The sequence below is a fragment of the Lynx canadensis genome, chromosome A1 (genome assembly GCF_007474595.2).
Source record: "Lynx canadensis isolate LIC74 chromosome A1, mLynCan4.pri.v2, whole genome shotgun sequence".
Lineage (NCBI taxonomy): Eukaryota > Metazoa > Chordata > Mammalia > Carnivora > Felidae > Lynx > Lynx canadensis.
Window position 1 is genome coordinate 220,477,706 of NC_044303.2, and position 14,005 is coordinate 220,491,710.

Genomic DNA, 14,005 nt, shown 5'->3' on the forward strand with positions numbered 1-14,005 from the left:
TATGTATGTTTTATTTTAAGTTCAATGGGACCAATCAAAGAATTTTGAAGCTCTGAGTAATTATCAATAGGGTTATTGTTTTCATAAATAAAAGCTTGAAACACACACAAAAGAACATTATTGTTTTCAAAAGGATAACATGACTGCAGTGTATAATAGCATCTGAGATTTTATTGAATTTAGTCAAGTAAAGGAGCTTGTAGACAAGTTAGGAAGTTTCTCATTTATCTAATACACAAACAAGTATATAGTGGCCACTGCATTCAAAGAAAGAGCGTGAGAAAATAGTGGTGGAAAAATACAAAGTCCCTGTTTCGCGTTACCTCTTCATGGCACATAAAAATAAATAAGTAAATGATACAATGATTAGCTGTTGCAAGTACTATGAAGAATGATTGGGTGTAGTATTTCCGATAAGGCTATTTTCAATAAGGTTATTGGTGAAAGCTTCTGAGGGAGTCACAGTTGAGCAATCATCCGAAGGAAGTGAGTGAGGGCCATCTGAATACTCAGGGACAGGAAATTTGAGAAGAAACAGCAAAGGTAAGGAGTGCCAGAAGGACAGTGGCCAAGGAATGAGTTGAGAGTTGCTTTCAGTAGTGTTACCAAAAATAGATGCAGAGAAAAATGTAAAAGAAAAATTAAAAACTACAAAATATAAAAAAAAAGAACAGGCTGAAACTCACTGGGGAGTGGCAGAAGCTGAGTCCTGGGAAACGACTTCCCAAACGAGCAGATAGAGGTCCCTGTGTTAGGGCTGCCGTAATAAGGCACCACAGATTGGGTGGCTTAAACAACAGAAATTTGTTTTCTCACAGATTTGGAAGCTGAAAGTCCAAGATTGAGGTTAAAGATCAGCAGGGTTGGTTTCTTCTGAGGCCTCTGCTTGGCTTCTAGAGGCTGTCTTTTCTGTGTCTTCACATGGTCTCCGCTCTGTGCCTGTGACCAGATCTCCTCTTTTGGAAGGACACCAGCCATATGGGATTAGAGCCCACCCTAATGATCCCATTTAGCCTTAATTACCTCTTTAAAGACCCTGTCTCCTAATCCAGTCACATTCTATGGTACTGAATGGGGGGTTCAGGCTTCAATATATGAATTTTGAGGAGCACAGCCCCCAAACACTCACTGTAACACTGTAACAGTGCCATTTTCTCAGATTTGATAAATTGCATTGTGATTAGAAGAGAGTAGTCAGGGAAGAATTTATGTGAAGGAGATAGCATGTGAAAAACGGAGAGAGAGAGATGTAGGACATTAACTTTTGACAAGAAAACTTTGTAAAGTCCAATTTGGTGCAAAACTTCCATACAAGTGTCTAAAGGAAAAATACACTGGGAAAGAATATACTCAGGTTAAGAGCATGACTGGCTGAGAGGCCTGGGCTTTATTATATACATGAAGGAGAATTACTTAAGGTTTATGAGCATGAAGGTGCTATAATCAGAAGAGGGCTTCACGTCAATTAGTCTGTCAGTAATATATAATTTATGATCATAAATTTATGAGATTTATGTTTATGCACATAAATCTCATCAGCAGTAGAAGTTGTTCTCACTGGAACGACATCTAGATGCACCAGAGGCTTAAATTCTTGTTTTGCTCTGGAATAGAGGGAATTTGTCAGAATTGAGTGTTTCACATTGACTGTGAAGGGCCACAGACTATTCTTTGTTTCTCCTGTCACAAATTTCTAGAAATAGGATTCCTCCCCACTAAAGCTGATTTCATGGAATTTTGTAATGTTCTGTCCTTCAGCTGAAAGAAACTAAGGTTAGTTAACAACTAAACAAAACCAAGGGGAAACAATTAAATATAAATATTCACTGTATATTCTGAGACTTGTTGTGATTTTATAAACACACACAGGTACGTATCTGCACTCAAAGCTGATCTCTAGTTATCTGTGCAAATGCGAAAAAAGACAACGTGCTTATTTTTAAAACGGAGTTCTTAACATGATTAAAGGGTAGCACTCACTGTTTGTTATATGCATAGACACAAGCCCCCTAAATTTCTCTTTTTCCATTCCTAGACCTTAATCCATACTATGTGTCTTCAACTTTTTAATCAGTTAACATATGGTGTAGAGTTTAAGACTTATCATGAAAACTCTCTTTCATATATATATATATATACTTTTTTTTTTTTTTCCAGACACCATCCACCTTCGAGTTCTTGAGTCCTCGCCAGTTGGCACAGCCATTGGAAGTGTAAAAGCAACTGATGCAGACACTGGGAAAAATGCAGAAGTAGAATACCGAATTATTGATGGTGACGGGACTGATATGTTTGACATCATAACTGAGAAGGACACACAGGAAGGCATTATAACAGTGAAAAAGGTGCCCATAATCAGTATAAATAAGCATCTTCCCATTTAGCAAATAAGGCTTTCGTTATGTGCCATCCACTCATGCGTTGTCCATGAAGAGATGCCACTATCATGGCCAAATGTAATTTATATCATGCACAAACATGAGAGACAAGAGCCAAAGATCTCCTTGGGCGTTTTGACCAAATGCTCTTGTTGATTGAAACATGAAACCTGAGTTTTTACAAACTTTAAAAGGCAAATTAATATATGTTTGACTGTATTTTTGAGCCATGTTAATAAAAGCCCCCCCCCCATAATAACATTGTTTTCTTTTAGTAAAAGCAGTTAATAGCTAATAATGGCAACATATCATCACAGTTGGAGGCATAGAAAGTAGCATGCCGTCTATCCAGATGTATGAAGCAATAATTAGAGCTGCTAATAAAAAAGACACAGCATATTTTCAAAGATAATTTAATTGTTCACATTTTCCCTTCTGCTACATAAATTAAACTTTTCTGCTAACATATGCTCAGTGATTCAGTTTAAAGGTAACTAGGTTTTTCACTGTAGCGTCAGTATGATCATTATAAGAAAAAAATTAAGGCCCCGTGACAGATCCCAATGAAATGTCCTGAAAACTCTATTTCATTAAGTAACCACTGAAGAACTGAGGAATCAAAACTATCCAGAGATTCTGTTGCAAAGGTCAAGGTACACAACGAAATGTTTTTAAATGGACAGTGACCAGGAAAGGAGGAAGCAGCTTCTTTGTTGTTTTTCATGACTGGCAAGTAATAATAATGCAAATAGAATTTACTCCTTATCAGATAAAAAGAGGAAGGTTGAAGGAATCTCAAACCACAATGTCTTTTTTCTGTTTACAATACATACCTTTTGGAGGGGTAAGAAGGGAGGAGCTTGATTTCACACTCATTACAGTTAAACTACATCAATATTTAAGTCAGTTTTTTTTTGTTTATTCATAATATAACCTAATTACTAATTTGCTATTGGAATTTTTCTCTCTTCTCTTTACTCCAGGTTTTCCTGATCTTCAATGTTTCATACAACTATTGAAAATTTTGTATTAGTCTTCAAAATTACATAAAGTTTATTGTAGTATCATGAGCCCATTAAACTGAATGGAAATATCATGACATACATGTAAAAAGATAACTAAATTTTTTGCTTGCAGACATTTAACAGTAATGCACACACATGCACACATGAGCACAGACACAATCTAACCAGCCATGTAAAAAAAAAAAGTAATGTTTATTTATTTTTGAGAGAGACAGAGACAGAGCTTGAGTGGGGGAGGGGCAGAGAGAGGGAGACACAGAATCTGAAGCAAGCTCTAGGCTCGGAGCTGTCAGTACAGAGCCTGAGGCAGGGCTGGAACTCATGGACTGTGAGATCATGACCTGAGCTGAAGTTGGACGCCCAGCCGACTGAGCCACCGGGTGCCCCTCAGCCCATTTTTTGTAATGAGTCACCACATTATAACATAGGTTTTAATGTTCTTTTCAATATTTCCAATATTTAAAATCTAATTTTCCTATGTTCTGAAGTATTACACATTGAATGCATAAAAAGTAATAATCGAACCTTATCTGATATGTAAAGGTATATTATTCTTTTTATTACTTTTAATTATTTTCGGTTAATAAACAACTTGACAAAATTCAACCAGGCTTTGGCAATCACACTGTAACTTGAACGGAACATATAATCCAATTTCCCTCATTCTAATTTGATGATTTACTTACACAGCCACTTGACTACGAGAGCCGAAGACTTTACACTCTGAAGGTTGAAGCAGAAAATACCCATGTGGATCCACGTTTTTATTACCTGGGACCATTTAAAGACACAACGATTGTGAAAATCTCCGTAGAAGATGTGGATGAACCTCCCGTTTTTAGCAGATCCTCCTACCTGTTTGAAGTTCATGAGGATATCGAAGTGGGCACGATCATTGGTACTGTAATGGCAAGGGACCCAGATTCCGCTTCTAGCCCCATTAGGTAATTATGCCCGTGTTGCCGATGAAAGAAAGGGAATTGAAATAAATGTAGAGAGTAAGAAATTCTATTGATAGCATTTAATGCATTGAAATATATGAGTCTGTCTGTAAGTTGGACATCAATCTGAGGAGCACAAGTGTTTAAAGTAAATTGTCTCTGAATGTTTTGGGGCATGGCGTGCACAGCTTTATAATTTTCTCCACTTCAAATCATGCCTTTTAGCCTAAAACCTAGCTTGTATCATCTGCCTGTATCTTTTAAGGTATTTGTTCTTCTGATCCCAGTACAGATAAAGGACACTGTGTCAGCTGCGCTATTACAATGTAACTGAATCACTTCTTTGTGCTTTCAGTTATTAAATGATATGAGAAGTTGAGAGTTGTAACAGTTAAAAAGAATATGATTCCAACAATGTTACAGTTCAGTGAAAATACATTTTAGAGACTCCCATGTACTCCTACCATCAAAGAAGGGAAGGTTTTTGTTTGTTTTTGGTTTGGCTGTTGCAAAAAAGTATTTGTAAAGAAAATAGAGCATTCCAGAAAGATCAGAGTAATTTAATTTCACTTTTTATTTTTGCTTTGCTTTCTTATGGCAGCCCAAAAACACATGAAATAAGATAAACACATACAAATGAGAAAGACTCAAAGTTGTTATTGATTTTGTTCTATCATTTTAAAAAGAAATACGGATATCTATATATAATATTTACCGACAAAATGGCCATTTTAAACCATTAGTATATCATGTGTTTTGTATTTCACTCTTTTCCCTAATTCTCAACAGGTTAATTGTACCTCCCCCTTGCTCCACATGGAATAGTCAAGTAAGAGTTTAAATGATGACTACACAATTTCCAAGCACACTCTTCTTTGATTACAAAGTATACAACAGCAAAATAGAAAAAAATCTTGTATGCCATGTGCCTCCACCTCAACTCAAACTTAAAACTGCTACAGGTTCTGCCATACCTTCAAGTGAAGACATATTATATAGAATATATATAGTAAGGAACTTGAAATAATATATATATATATAATATGTCTTCATATATATAACATATATAATATGTGTATATTTATACATATATATATTAGTGCTTGATTTACATATCTTTATCTAAATATTTTTGTTTTATTTTTATGTTTTTTTTAAATTCTAGTGTAGCTAAAATACAGTGTTATATTAGTTTCAGGTGTACAATATAGTGATTCAACACTTCCATACCTTAGTTCTCATCAAGATAAGTGTACTCTCAATCCCTTTCACCTATTTCACCCATCACCCACTCCCCCCACCAACTCCCCTCTGGTGACCATCTGTTCTCTAGTTTTTTGGTTTTTCTCTCTCTCTTTCCTTTTTTTCCCCTTTGTTCATTTCTTTTGTCTCTTAAATTACACATATGAGTGAAATCATATGGTATGTGTCTTTCTCTGACTAACTTACTTCACTTAACATTATACTCTCTAGATCCATCCATGTGGTTTCAAATTACCAAAATATTTTCTTCCACTCACATACAGCATCACAAATCACATACATGGCAATCATGTACAGCTCTCATCTGCCAGCATGAATTCCCCATAATTGCCTCTTCCACAATCCATTTGTCTTCATTGAAATGGATCCATTCTTGGATATTTTTAACTTTGAAGGCTTTATATAGCCAATATACATACTTAATTTTACCTATTAAATACTGTCCAAGCATTTTCTTGGCCTAGCTCTTCATTGACTTTAACAGCCTGTGTTCTGTGTTCCTGGTTTCAAAGTGGCCTTTTTCAAAAGAAATATATTATATCTAAGGAGAATTCAATTTAAATCCAGGGGTGTTAAGTGGCAATGTAAAATATTATCCAGACAATGAAATAGATTTTGCATCCTCTTATAGATTGATGGTTATCATATGTCAAAATATGTCCGTGGATTTTTGAAACAAAAGTAAAATATGTAATCAGAATGCAAGTCTAAGAAACGACTCCATTTATGTGTATCATTGCAATACAATTAATGATGTTATTGCTTATTAATGACAAAGTCTATGGCATAAAGGTTGTTGTATAATTGAATCAATGCTAACTTGATATAGAAAATTCAACTTAATATTTTGAGATATTAATCTTGATGGACCATGTAGTTTAAAATATATATACGTGTAATCAGAAATATAACAGTTTTACTAATGCAATGTACTTATGGAATAGATAGGACTGGGGACATTTTAAATTGTTTATGTCATATAGCGTAGATGTTAATATAATCATCAAAGGGCTTTACTTAAATGTTTGTTCTGGAAATGATTTTAAAAAGTAAAATGAAAATTAGCACACAATTTGCCAATAGAGAATCAGAAAATATAATTATGTCATGTTTGAAAAAGAACCAGGATCTCTCTGTATCTTTAACATAATCTTACATAATTCCTAAATTTTTAATTATTTTTGAAACCAAATTATAAGAAGTAAGATGAAACACACATAAAATTATATGACATGGACAATAATGCTTAATTTTGATCTACATATTGCAACTTCACGGCATATTTCTATAGAAATAAGAAAACTTATTTGCCAGAACGTCAAAGAAGTCAGTTGTTCTTTTTCTCATTTAACAAATACTTGTGGATCCCCGTATCAGATATGAACATATTTCTCAAGGAGTTCTCAGTCTGTTAGGGAGGAAGATTCAGTAAGAGAAATAATATTCATTGAGTGCCTACTCTGTCAAGAATGATGCTTGATTTTGTCATCTTTGATTTCCTGTTTGAGATGTAACTCACATGCTGATGTTGCAGGGAATTCCAAATACAACGTGGTAAGTGGCAGAGACGGGTAGTACAGGCACTTTTGTATGGAAGGTATGTTGAGTCTTTTAGAGTAAAAGAACTTTGTCAACTTGAGACAGAATTCATGATTTTTCCAGATACAGAGATTCAGTGTTTTACAAATTAATGTGTGACTGGGAAGACATGTTGTTTGCATGCAAAACTGAATTCACATTTTGATAATAGAGAGGGCTAGAGCTTATTGAGGAGATTTGTTAATTACTGTCCTGTTCCATTTAGAACTGATTTAAAATAAAAATCTAAAATAAGCAATCCTCAAAAGTAAAATCACATTAGCTGTATTGACAAGATATGTCATTCCTCTAATGCAGTTTATTCAAAACCCAGCATAAGGATTATAAATTTAAATGGATTTTTGGAAATATTATACAAGTTTGGAACATCAAAAGAGAAAAGAGTTTTATGGCACTTCAAAAATCATTTTGTATTGTCACTCACAAAACACCATTTAAAAATAATGTTTCATAAAAATATTAAAATAAATGACAGCTGTGGCTTAAGAAAAGATATGCCAAAACTGAATGTTACTTTAGGACTTGTTACCTTTATTTTGCTTTGTTTTTTTAACACGGAGCATTAAATATAACTTGAGGATTATGCTGGCTAACTCAGGCACTATAAAGCATGTGTAAGCCACTAGCACTGTGAACTGGCAGGAACCAATGAGGGGTATAGCTAGCTTAAATCTTGCCTGACAATCCCCCAAATAATGGGATTTATGCCAACTATATCAACCTGATTGATCAACCTGGCAGTAGGCTTTAGAATGACTCCCAACACAATGCCTTTAATCAATTTGCAGCATAGTTGGTTTTTTATACATATACTAAGACTTTATTTGGTACAAATGTGTGAAAACTGCTTTCCCAAAATTTTGTTTTTTAAACACCCCTTGTCAAAATATATGCATTTTATTTTTTTAATTTTTTTTCCACGTTTTTATTTATTTTTGGGACAGAGAGAGACAGAGCATGAACGGGGGAGGGGCAGAGAGAGAGGGAGACACAGAATCGGAAACAGGCTCCAGGTTCGGAGCCATCAGCCCAGAGCCTGACGCGGGGCTCGAACTCACGGACCGCGAGATCGTGACCTGGCTGAAGTCGGACGCTTAACCGACTGCGCCACCCAGGCGCCCCAATATATGCATTTTTTAATGATACATGTGGTTAACAAGCTGAAGCTTCATGGGTATCATACCATGAAGTTACTGAATATCATCCTAAAATGGTAACCTATTATTTTTAAATTTTTTTAATGTTTATTTATTTTTGAGAGGGAAAGAGACAGAGCACGAGTGGGGGAGGGGCAGAGAAAGAGGGAGACACAGAATCCAAAGCAGGCTCCAGGCTCTGAGCTGTCAGCACAGAGCCTGATATGGGGCTCGAACCCATAAACCGCAAGATCATGACCTGAGCTGAAGTCAGATGCTTAACCAACTGAGCCACCCAGGTGTTACGATAACCTACTCTTTTAATGAAAATAATATTGTCTCCAATTTCATCACTAAGAAAAAAGACTATGCTTCTGGGAATGTTTTTTCTTTCTTTCTTCCTTCCTTCCTTCCTTCCTTCCTTCCTTCCTTTCTTTCTTTCTTTCTCTCTTTCTTTCTTTTTTTTTTGTTTTTGCATTAGATCCTTATGGTAATTCCCTAACAGAATTCACAGCTTCTGGCTAAAGTCAGCTGGTATTGTAACCATCTGTAATCCCAACTATCTTGTAGGAAAAGTACTTCACGTTCCGTTGAATATGGCAATAGGTAGTGATTTAATAACACAAATATTCAGAAGACCAGCGTTTGAATGTGGAACAAAGTGGCAGCTCCTGCCTCCAGAAGAGGAGGGAGGTAGAGATGGGGGCGTGTGTGTGTGTGTGTGTGTGCGCGCGCGCGCGCACCAATGCACACAAGTGTATGTGAGATAAATCAATGAAACAGTCTTCGTTCTACATCAGTACTATGGACTTGTATGAACTTATCAACGTTACTGTGTGTTCGCATTACAACATTTTCTCCTACAAACCGATAATACTGCCATGTATTTTTCTTTGCTTTTTTTGTTCAGATTTTCCTTGGATCGCCATACTGACCTTGACAGGATCTTTAACATACATTCTGGAAATGGATCCCTTTATACTTCAAAGCCACTTGACCGTGAACTATCTCAATGGCACAATCTAACTGTTATAGCTGCTGAAATCAGTAAGATGACATTTTTGTATATAATATTTAACATATAGTTTTAGGTTTTATTTTATTTTAAAAATAATTCCTTCTGGGGCTCGGTGGCTCAGTTGGTTAAGCGTCCGACTTCAGGTCAGGTCATGATCTCACAGTTTGTGGGTTTGAGCCCCACATCCAGCTCTGTGCTGACAGCTTGGAGCCTGGAGCCTGCTTCAGATTCTGTGTCTCCCTCTCTCTCTGCCCCTCCCCCACTAATTCTCTCTCAAAAATAAATAAACATCAAAAAAAAAATAATTCCCTCATTATATGCATGAATTGTAATTTTAGTCTAAGTTTTTAAAAGGCTTCTTAACACCTTTAATTCTTTTCAATAATTTAAATATATACTGAGGCATCGCTACAGGTTTCCCAAATCAACATTTAATATTGACTAATAAAAATTATCTAGAATTGGACACCAAAGATATCCTCTTTGGGGGAGAAATAAATGCATTAAATTTATTGCATGGACACTGTAAATTAAAATCGATGCTAAACATTGGGTGTGTACCATTTAAAAAATTTTTTTTCAATGTTTAGTTATTTTTGAGACAGAGAGAGAGAGAGAGAGAAAGAGAGAGCATGAGCAGGGGAGGGGCAGAGAGAGAGGGAGGCACAGAATCTGAAGTAGGCTCCAGGCTCTGAGCTGTCAGCACAGAGCCTGAAATGGAACTTGAACCCATGAATCGTGAGATCATGACTTGAGCCAAAGTCGGAAGCTTAACCAACTTAGCCACCCAGGCACCCCAGGTGTGTATAATTTAACAACATGCATGTAGGTAGGTATTATTATTACTTCCTTCTTACAGATGAGGAGACCAAGATATTGATAATAATAGCTAACATTAAGCACTCTGTGCCAGGTATTATTCTAAGAATTTTATATTAATTTTCTCCTACTCATATTTTTATTGACTTTATGTATCAGAGAAGGAACTAAGGCTTCAAGGGTTTTGGAAACTTGCCAAAGTCCTAATACCAGAAGTAGTAAAACTAAGATTTAAAACTAGTCATTCTGTTTCTAGATCCAGTATTTAATTCTATACCTAATTTACAAAATTTCATCCCAGTAATAACAGGGAGAGCCAGGATTCAAAATCATATCTGTATCTAATTGCAAAGGTTCTTGCCCATCCAAATGACTTGCTACATAATTTTCAGAGCCCATTATAAAATAAAAGTGTCAGACCTGTTGTTAAAAATGATTAAGATGTTTAACATGGCAACAACAGAGCCTTAAAATAAGTGTGGGGCCCTTCTTAGAGTAAGGCCCTGTACAATTGCCTATGAAGCCAGCTTTGTCCACTCAAGAAAACTTATTCGTGGTTTCTAATTCCTGTAATGTGATTTACATGGATAAAGCAACTCTTTAACTGTTTTAAAAAGAAGCATTAATTAGTTACTGAATCATGGGGAAAAACTAAGCCTATAAATTCCAAATCTGAAATACCAGGCTGAATCCACAAACACATATCAAAGTGAAGTTATTTGAAGCCACCATTCCAGGATTTGGAAGGCAGAGCCTTGGGGCCAAATTGGCAAAAGTCTCAGAAGGACAGAACTAGGCTGGACAGATCATTAACAATGAATTCAATCAAGATAAAATAGTAGACTTAGCTTTGTCCTTAAATCTGGCTCTGAAATACAGATTAACTCCACCATCCAAATGACCCAGTTTTTCTGTATTGTGATATAAATGGCTGTGCCTTTTAAGGCTAACCGAAGATTTTTTTTTTTTTTTTTTTTTTGAGTTTTTATGTTCGGGAAAGCTTTTACTTCCATTACCTATCTCCATATTACCATGTTGCCATGTGTCTGACAGGGTCCAATCTGATCATTCCAGAATCATGATTGTTTGTGCTCTCTCCTTGACTCAAGATCCTAATTCAAGCCTAACGAGTTAGGAATTGCATTTTCCATTTCAGATACTTTGAGAAATTTAACTTCTAAAGCTAGTTGAAATAATTACGATTCTGTAAAAAGCAAAGCCAATTATGTTCTTCTTTTTAAGAACTAAGCCTATTTTTTGCCCTTAAGTGAAATCAATTTATGGAGTAGCTGCTGGAAATGCCTACCTGCCAAGCCACAAGCAGTCAGGGGCCCATTATGCTGTTCTGGCTATTAAAGGAATAAGGGAGAGAGGGAAACAGCATATATAGGAAATTGTTTTTCCTAGATTTTAAGCACTGGGTTTGTGGTAAGTGTGCATTACACCAAGCCCTAAGCAGGACAGAATGATGTTTAAATGGACTTCTTACCAATGCGATTTCAGGCCCTGCCTCTAACAGTTTAATTCTACATTCCACAGCAGTGTCGCACATCATATGGCAAGCACTGCTCCAGGTAATTATGTAGTGCGCTATACCATGAAAAAACTTCCCTTTTTCTTCTTCAAAAAACATTTTTAAACGCCATTTGGAGAATAAAAACCCTAAAATTAAGGTCACACTTGGATTGTAGAAATCTGTTGTAGACACTAATGAGTTCCTCTGCCCACATCTGAAAATTTGGCTATAATCATCGCGATACATTCTGAGAACAGGAGAGCGAAGTTCATGACCAAAGAACTCCATTTTCTATACGTGGTTCCTTGACAGTAGAAATTCTTGCCCTAAGCAGGTAGAAAAGATACATCTTTCTAAAGCCTCGGATTTCTAGATAACAATCTAAGCTTTCCTTTTCTTGGGTACGGAAAAGCCTGTTGAATACATAGGAATGCTCTCACATTTTAAGATCCTTTATTGCTGATACATTGTTGCTACAGTGGAGTGCGCCTGGATGACTCAGAGAGAGACCCAGGTGGTAAACATATGCCAGCTACGATTCTGTATGATGACTCTTGGAATGCTTTATGTTTTTATTTGTACATAAGCTGCAACATCTATCTGTAAAAAGATTAGTGTAAGCACTGTTGTTTGAATAGGTGACTCTGGGCCTGATGCTTTATAAGCACATTTATCCCTGTGGATTTAGCTTTTGATTTGAAGAGACTGGAATTGTTTGTAAAGAAGCTGGAGAATCTTCATATGGTGTCAGGCAAAGGACTAACAATGCAGTTGTTTAGATCAGAAACTTTTCTGTCTCTCTTGGCTTCTGCAGCATAGTTAGAAAGTGAATTGCTACCAGCAAGAGTTATTTTTATGTCAGGACTCTATATTGAAAAAATATTTTGCTTATGTCTACTATTTAAGTATATGAAAAAGAACATACTAGAAAATATGGAAGAATCATCCCTTCCCACTACTCCCCATAGCAACAAATAACTCTAGGTAGACTGAGGATTATTTGCAGGTGAACACTTTGTAGGTGAACTCTGGCTATTTGCAAATTGTTTAGTAGGACTAAGGGAGGTAGGAAAAGAGTGGAATGGACTGTTCTTTTTTATCTCCTCTCTCCACTTCTCCCCACACATGGTCCTCTTCAGACCTGTATGAACTGTGGGGAAACTAGTTAACACATTTTTATTGTGTGAGTGCTTTGTGTGGAGTAACATAGCATAAACTCTCAAGGAATGTAAGACAATGAAAAAGGTATGATGGTGATAATAAAGATGATCTTAATAATAATAATCAACATGTATTGAGCAATTAACCAACAAAGTAATCCTTTTTTTTTTTTTGGATAGTTTTCATGCATTAACTCCATAGATTAGAAGTTCTATTTTGATTTATACTGAGTAAATTGAGGCATTAAAGAGATGGAGTAAATTGGCCAAAGTCACACAGTGAGTAAGTGGTGAATCTGGGAATCAAAGCAGCTGTGTTCCCAGGGTCTGAACTCTATAACCACCTGACACACAAGAAGTGAACAATAGGTAGCAATACATTAGTAAATATGAGATCAGAACCTGAGAATGGAATATATATGGTTTAAAAAGTGTAAGATTGGAAAAGAGTGTTAAAGAGAGGATGCCTTTTAAATTTCCCTCGAGAAAAGGAAGGCAGATAAACACACTTCAAATAGATTTAGAACTCTGTTTGCTTCCTTCATATGACTTTAACCTTGTAAACATTCCTGCTGAGTAATCAGTTCTTAAGCATTATTTTTAAAAGTGCTGATTTCATTATTTTAGTAACATCATAATTACATGCAGAGAAAGGGGAAGAAATAAATTCTTTTGAATAGTAATATACACCCTATCTGGATATGACAATAATTTTTACTCTTGTATTTGAAAATCATTGAGATAAATAGAAAGTCAGATAAATTTCACAAAGGTAAATAATACTATCCATAAACCCTGTGGGTAAAGGCCATTTAATAACATTGCTATTGTCCCTCACCTCATATGTTATTTTTTGTTTTGCTTTGTTTTTTTTTTTTTGTTATTTATTATTCTTATTACTATTAGTTTTAAATTTACATCGAAGTTAATTAACATATAGTGTAATAATGATTTCAGAATAGAATTTAGTGATGCATCATTTACATGTAACACCAGTACTCATCCCAACAAGTATCCTCCTTAATGCACATCACCCATTTAGCCCCTCCCCCCACCCAACACCCGCCATCAACCCTCAGTTTGTTCTCTGTATTTAAGAGTCTCTTACGGTTTGTCTTTCTGTTTTTATAGTATTTTGCTTCTCTTCCCT

The 14,005-nt window shown here is 35.7% G+C and overlaps 1 protein-coding gene across 1 annotated transcript in view; it reads left to right on the forward strand.

The window, feature by feature from the left end:
* Positions 1 to 14,005, forward strand: part of LOC115525116 (cadherin-10) — a 123,276-nt gene that overhangs the window by 86,141 nt on the left and 23,130 nt on the right. Inside the window, exons 5-7 of the mRNA XM_032594642.1 lie at positions 2,158 to 2,345; positions 4,094 to 4,347; positions 9,253 to 9,389. Coding sequence (XP_032450533.1) covers positions 2,158 to 2,345; positions 4,094 to 4,347; positions 9,253 to 9,389 — 579 coding nt within the window. The remainder of the gene's footprint in view (positions 1 to 2,157; positions 2,346 to 4,093; positions 4,348 to 9,252; positions 9,390 to 14,005) is intronic.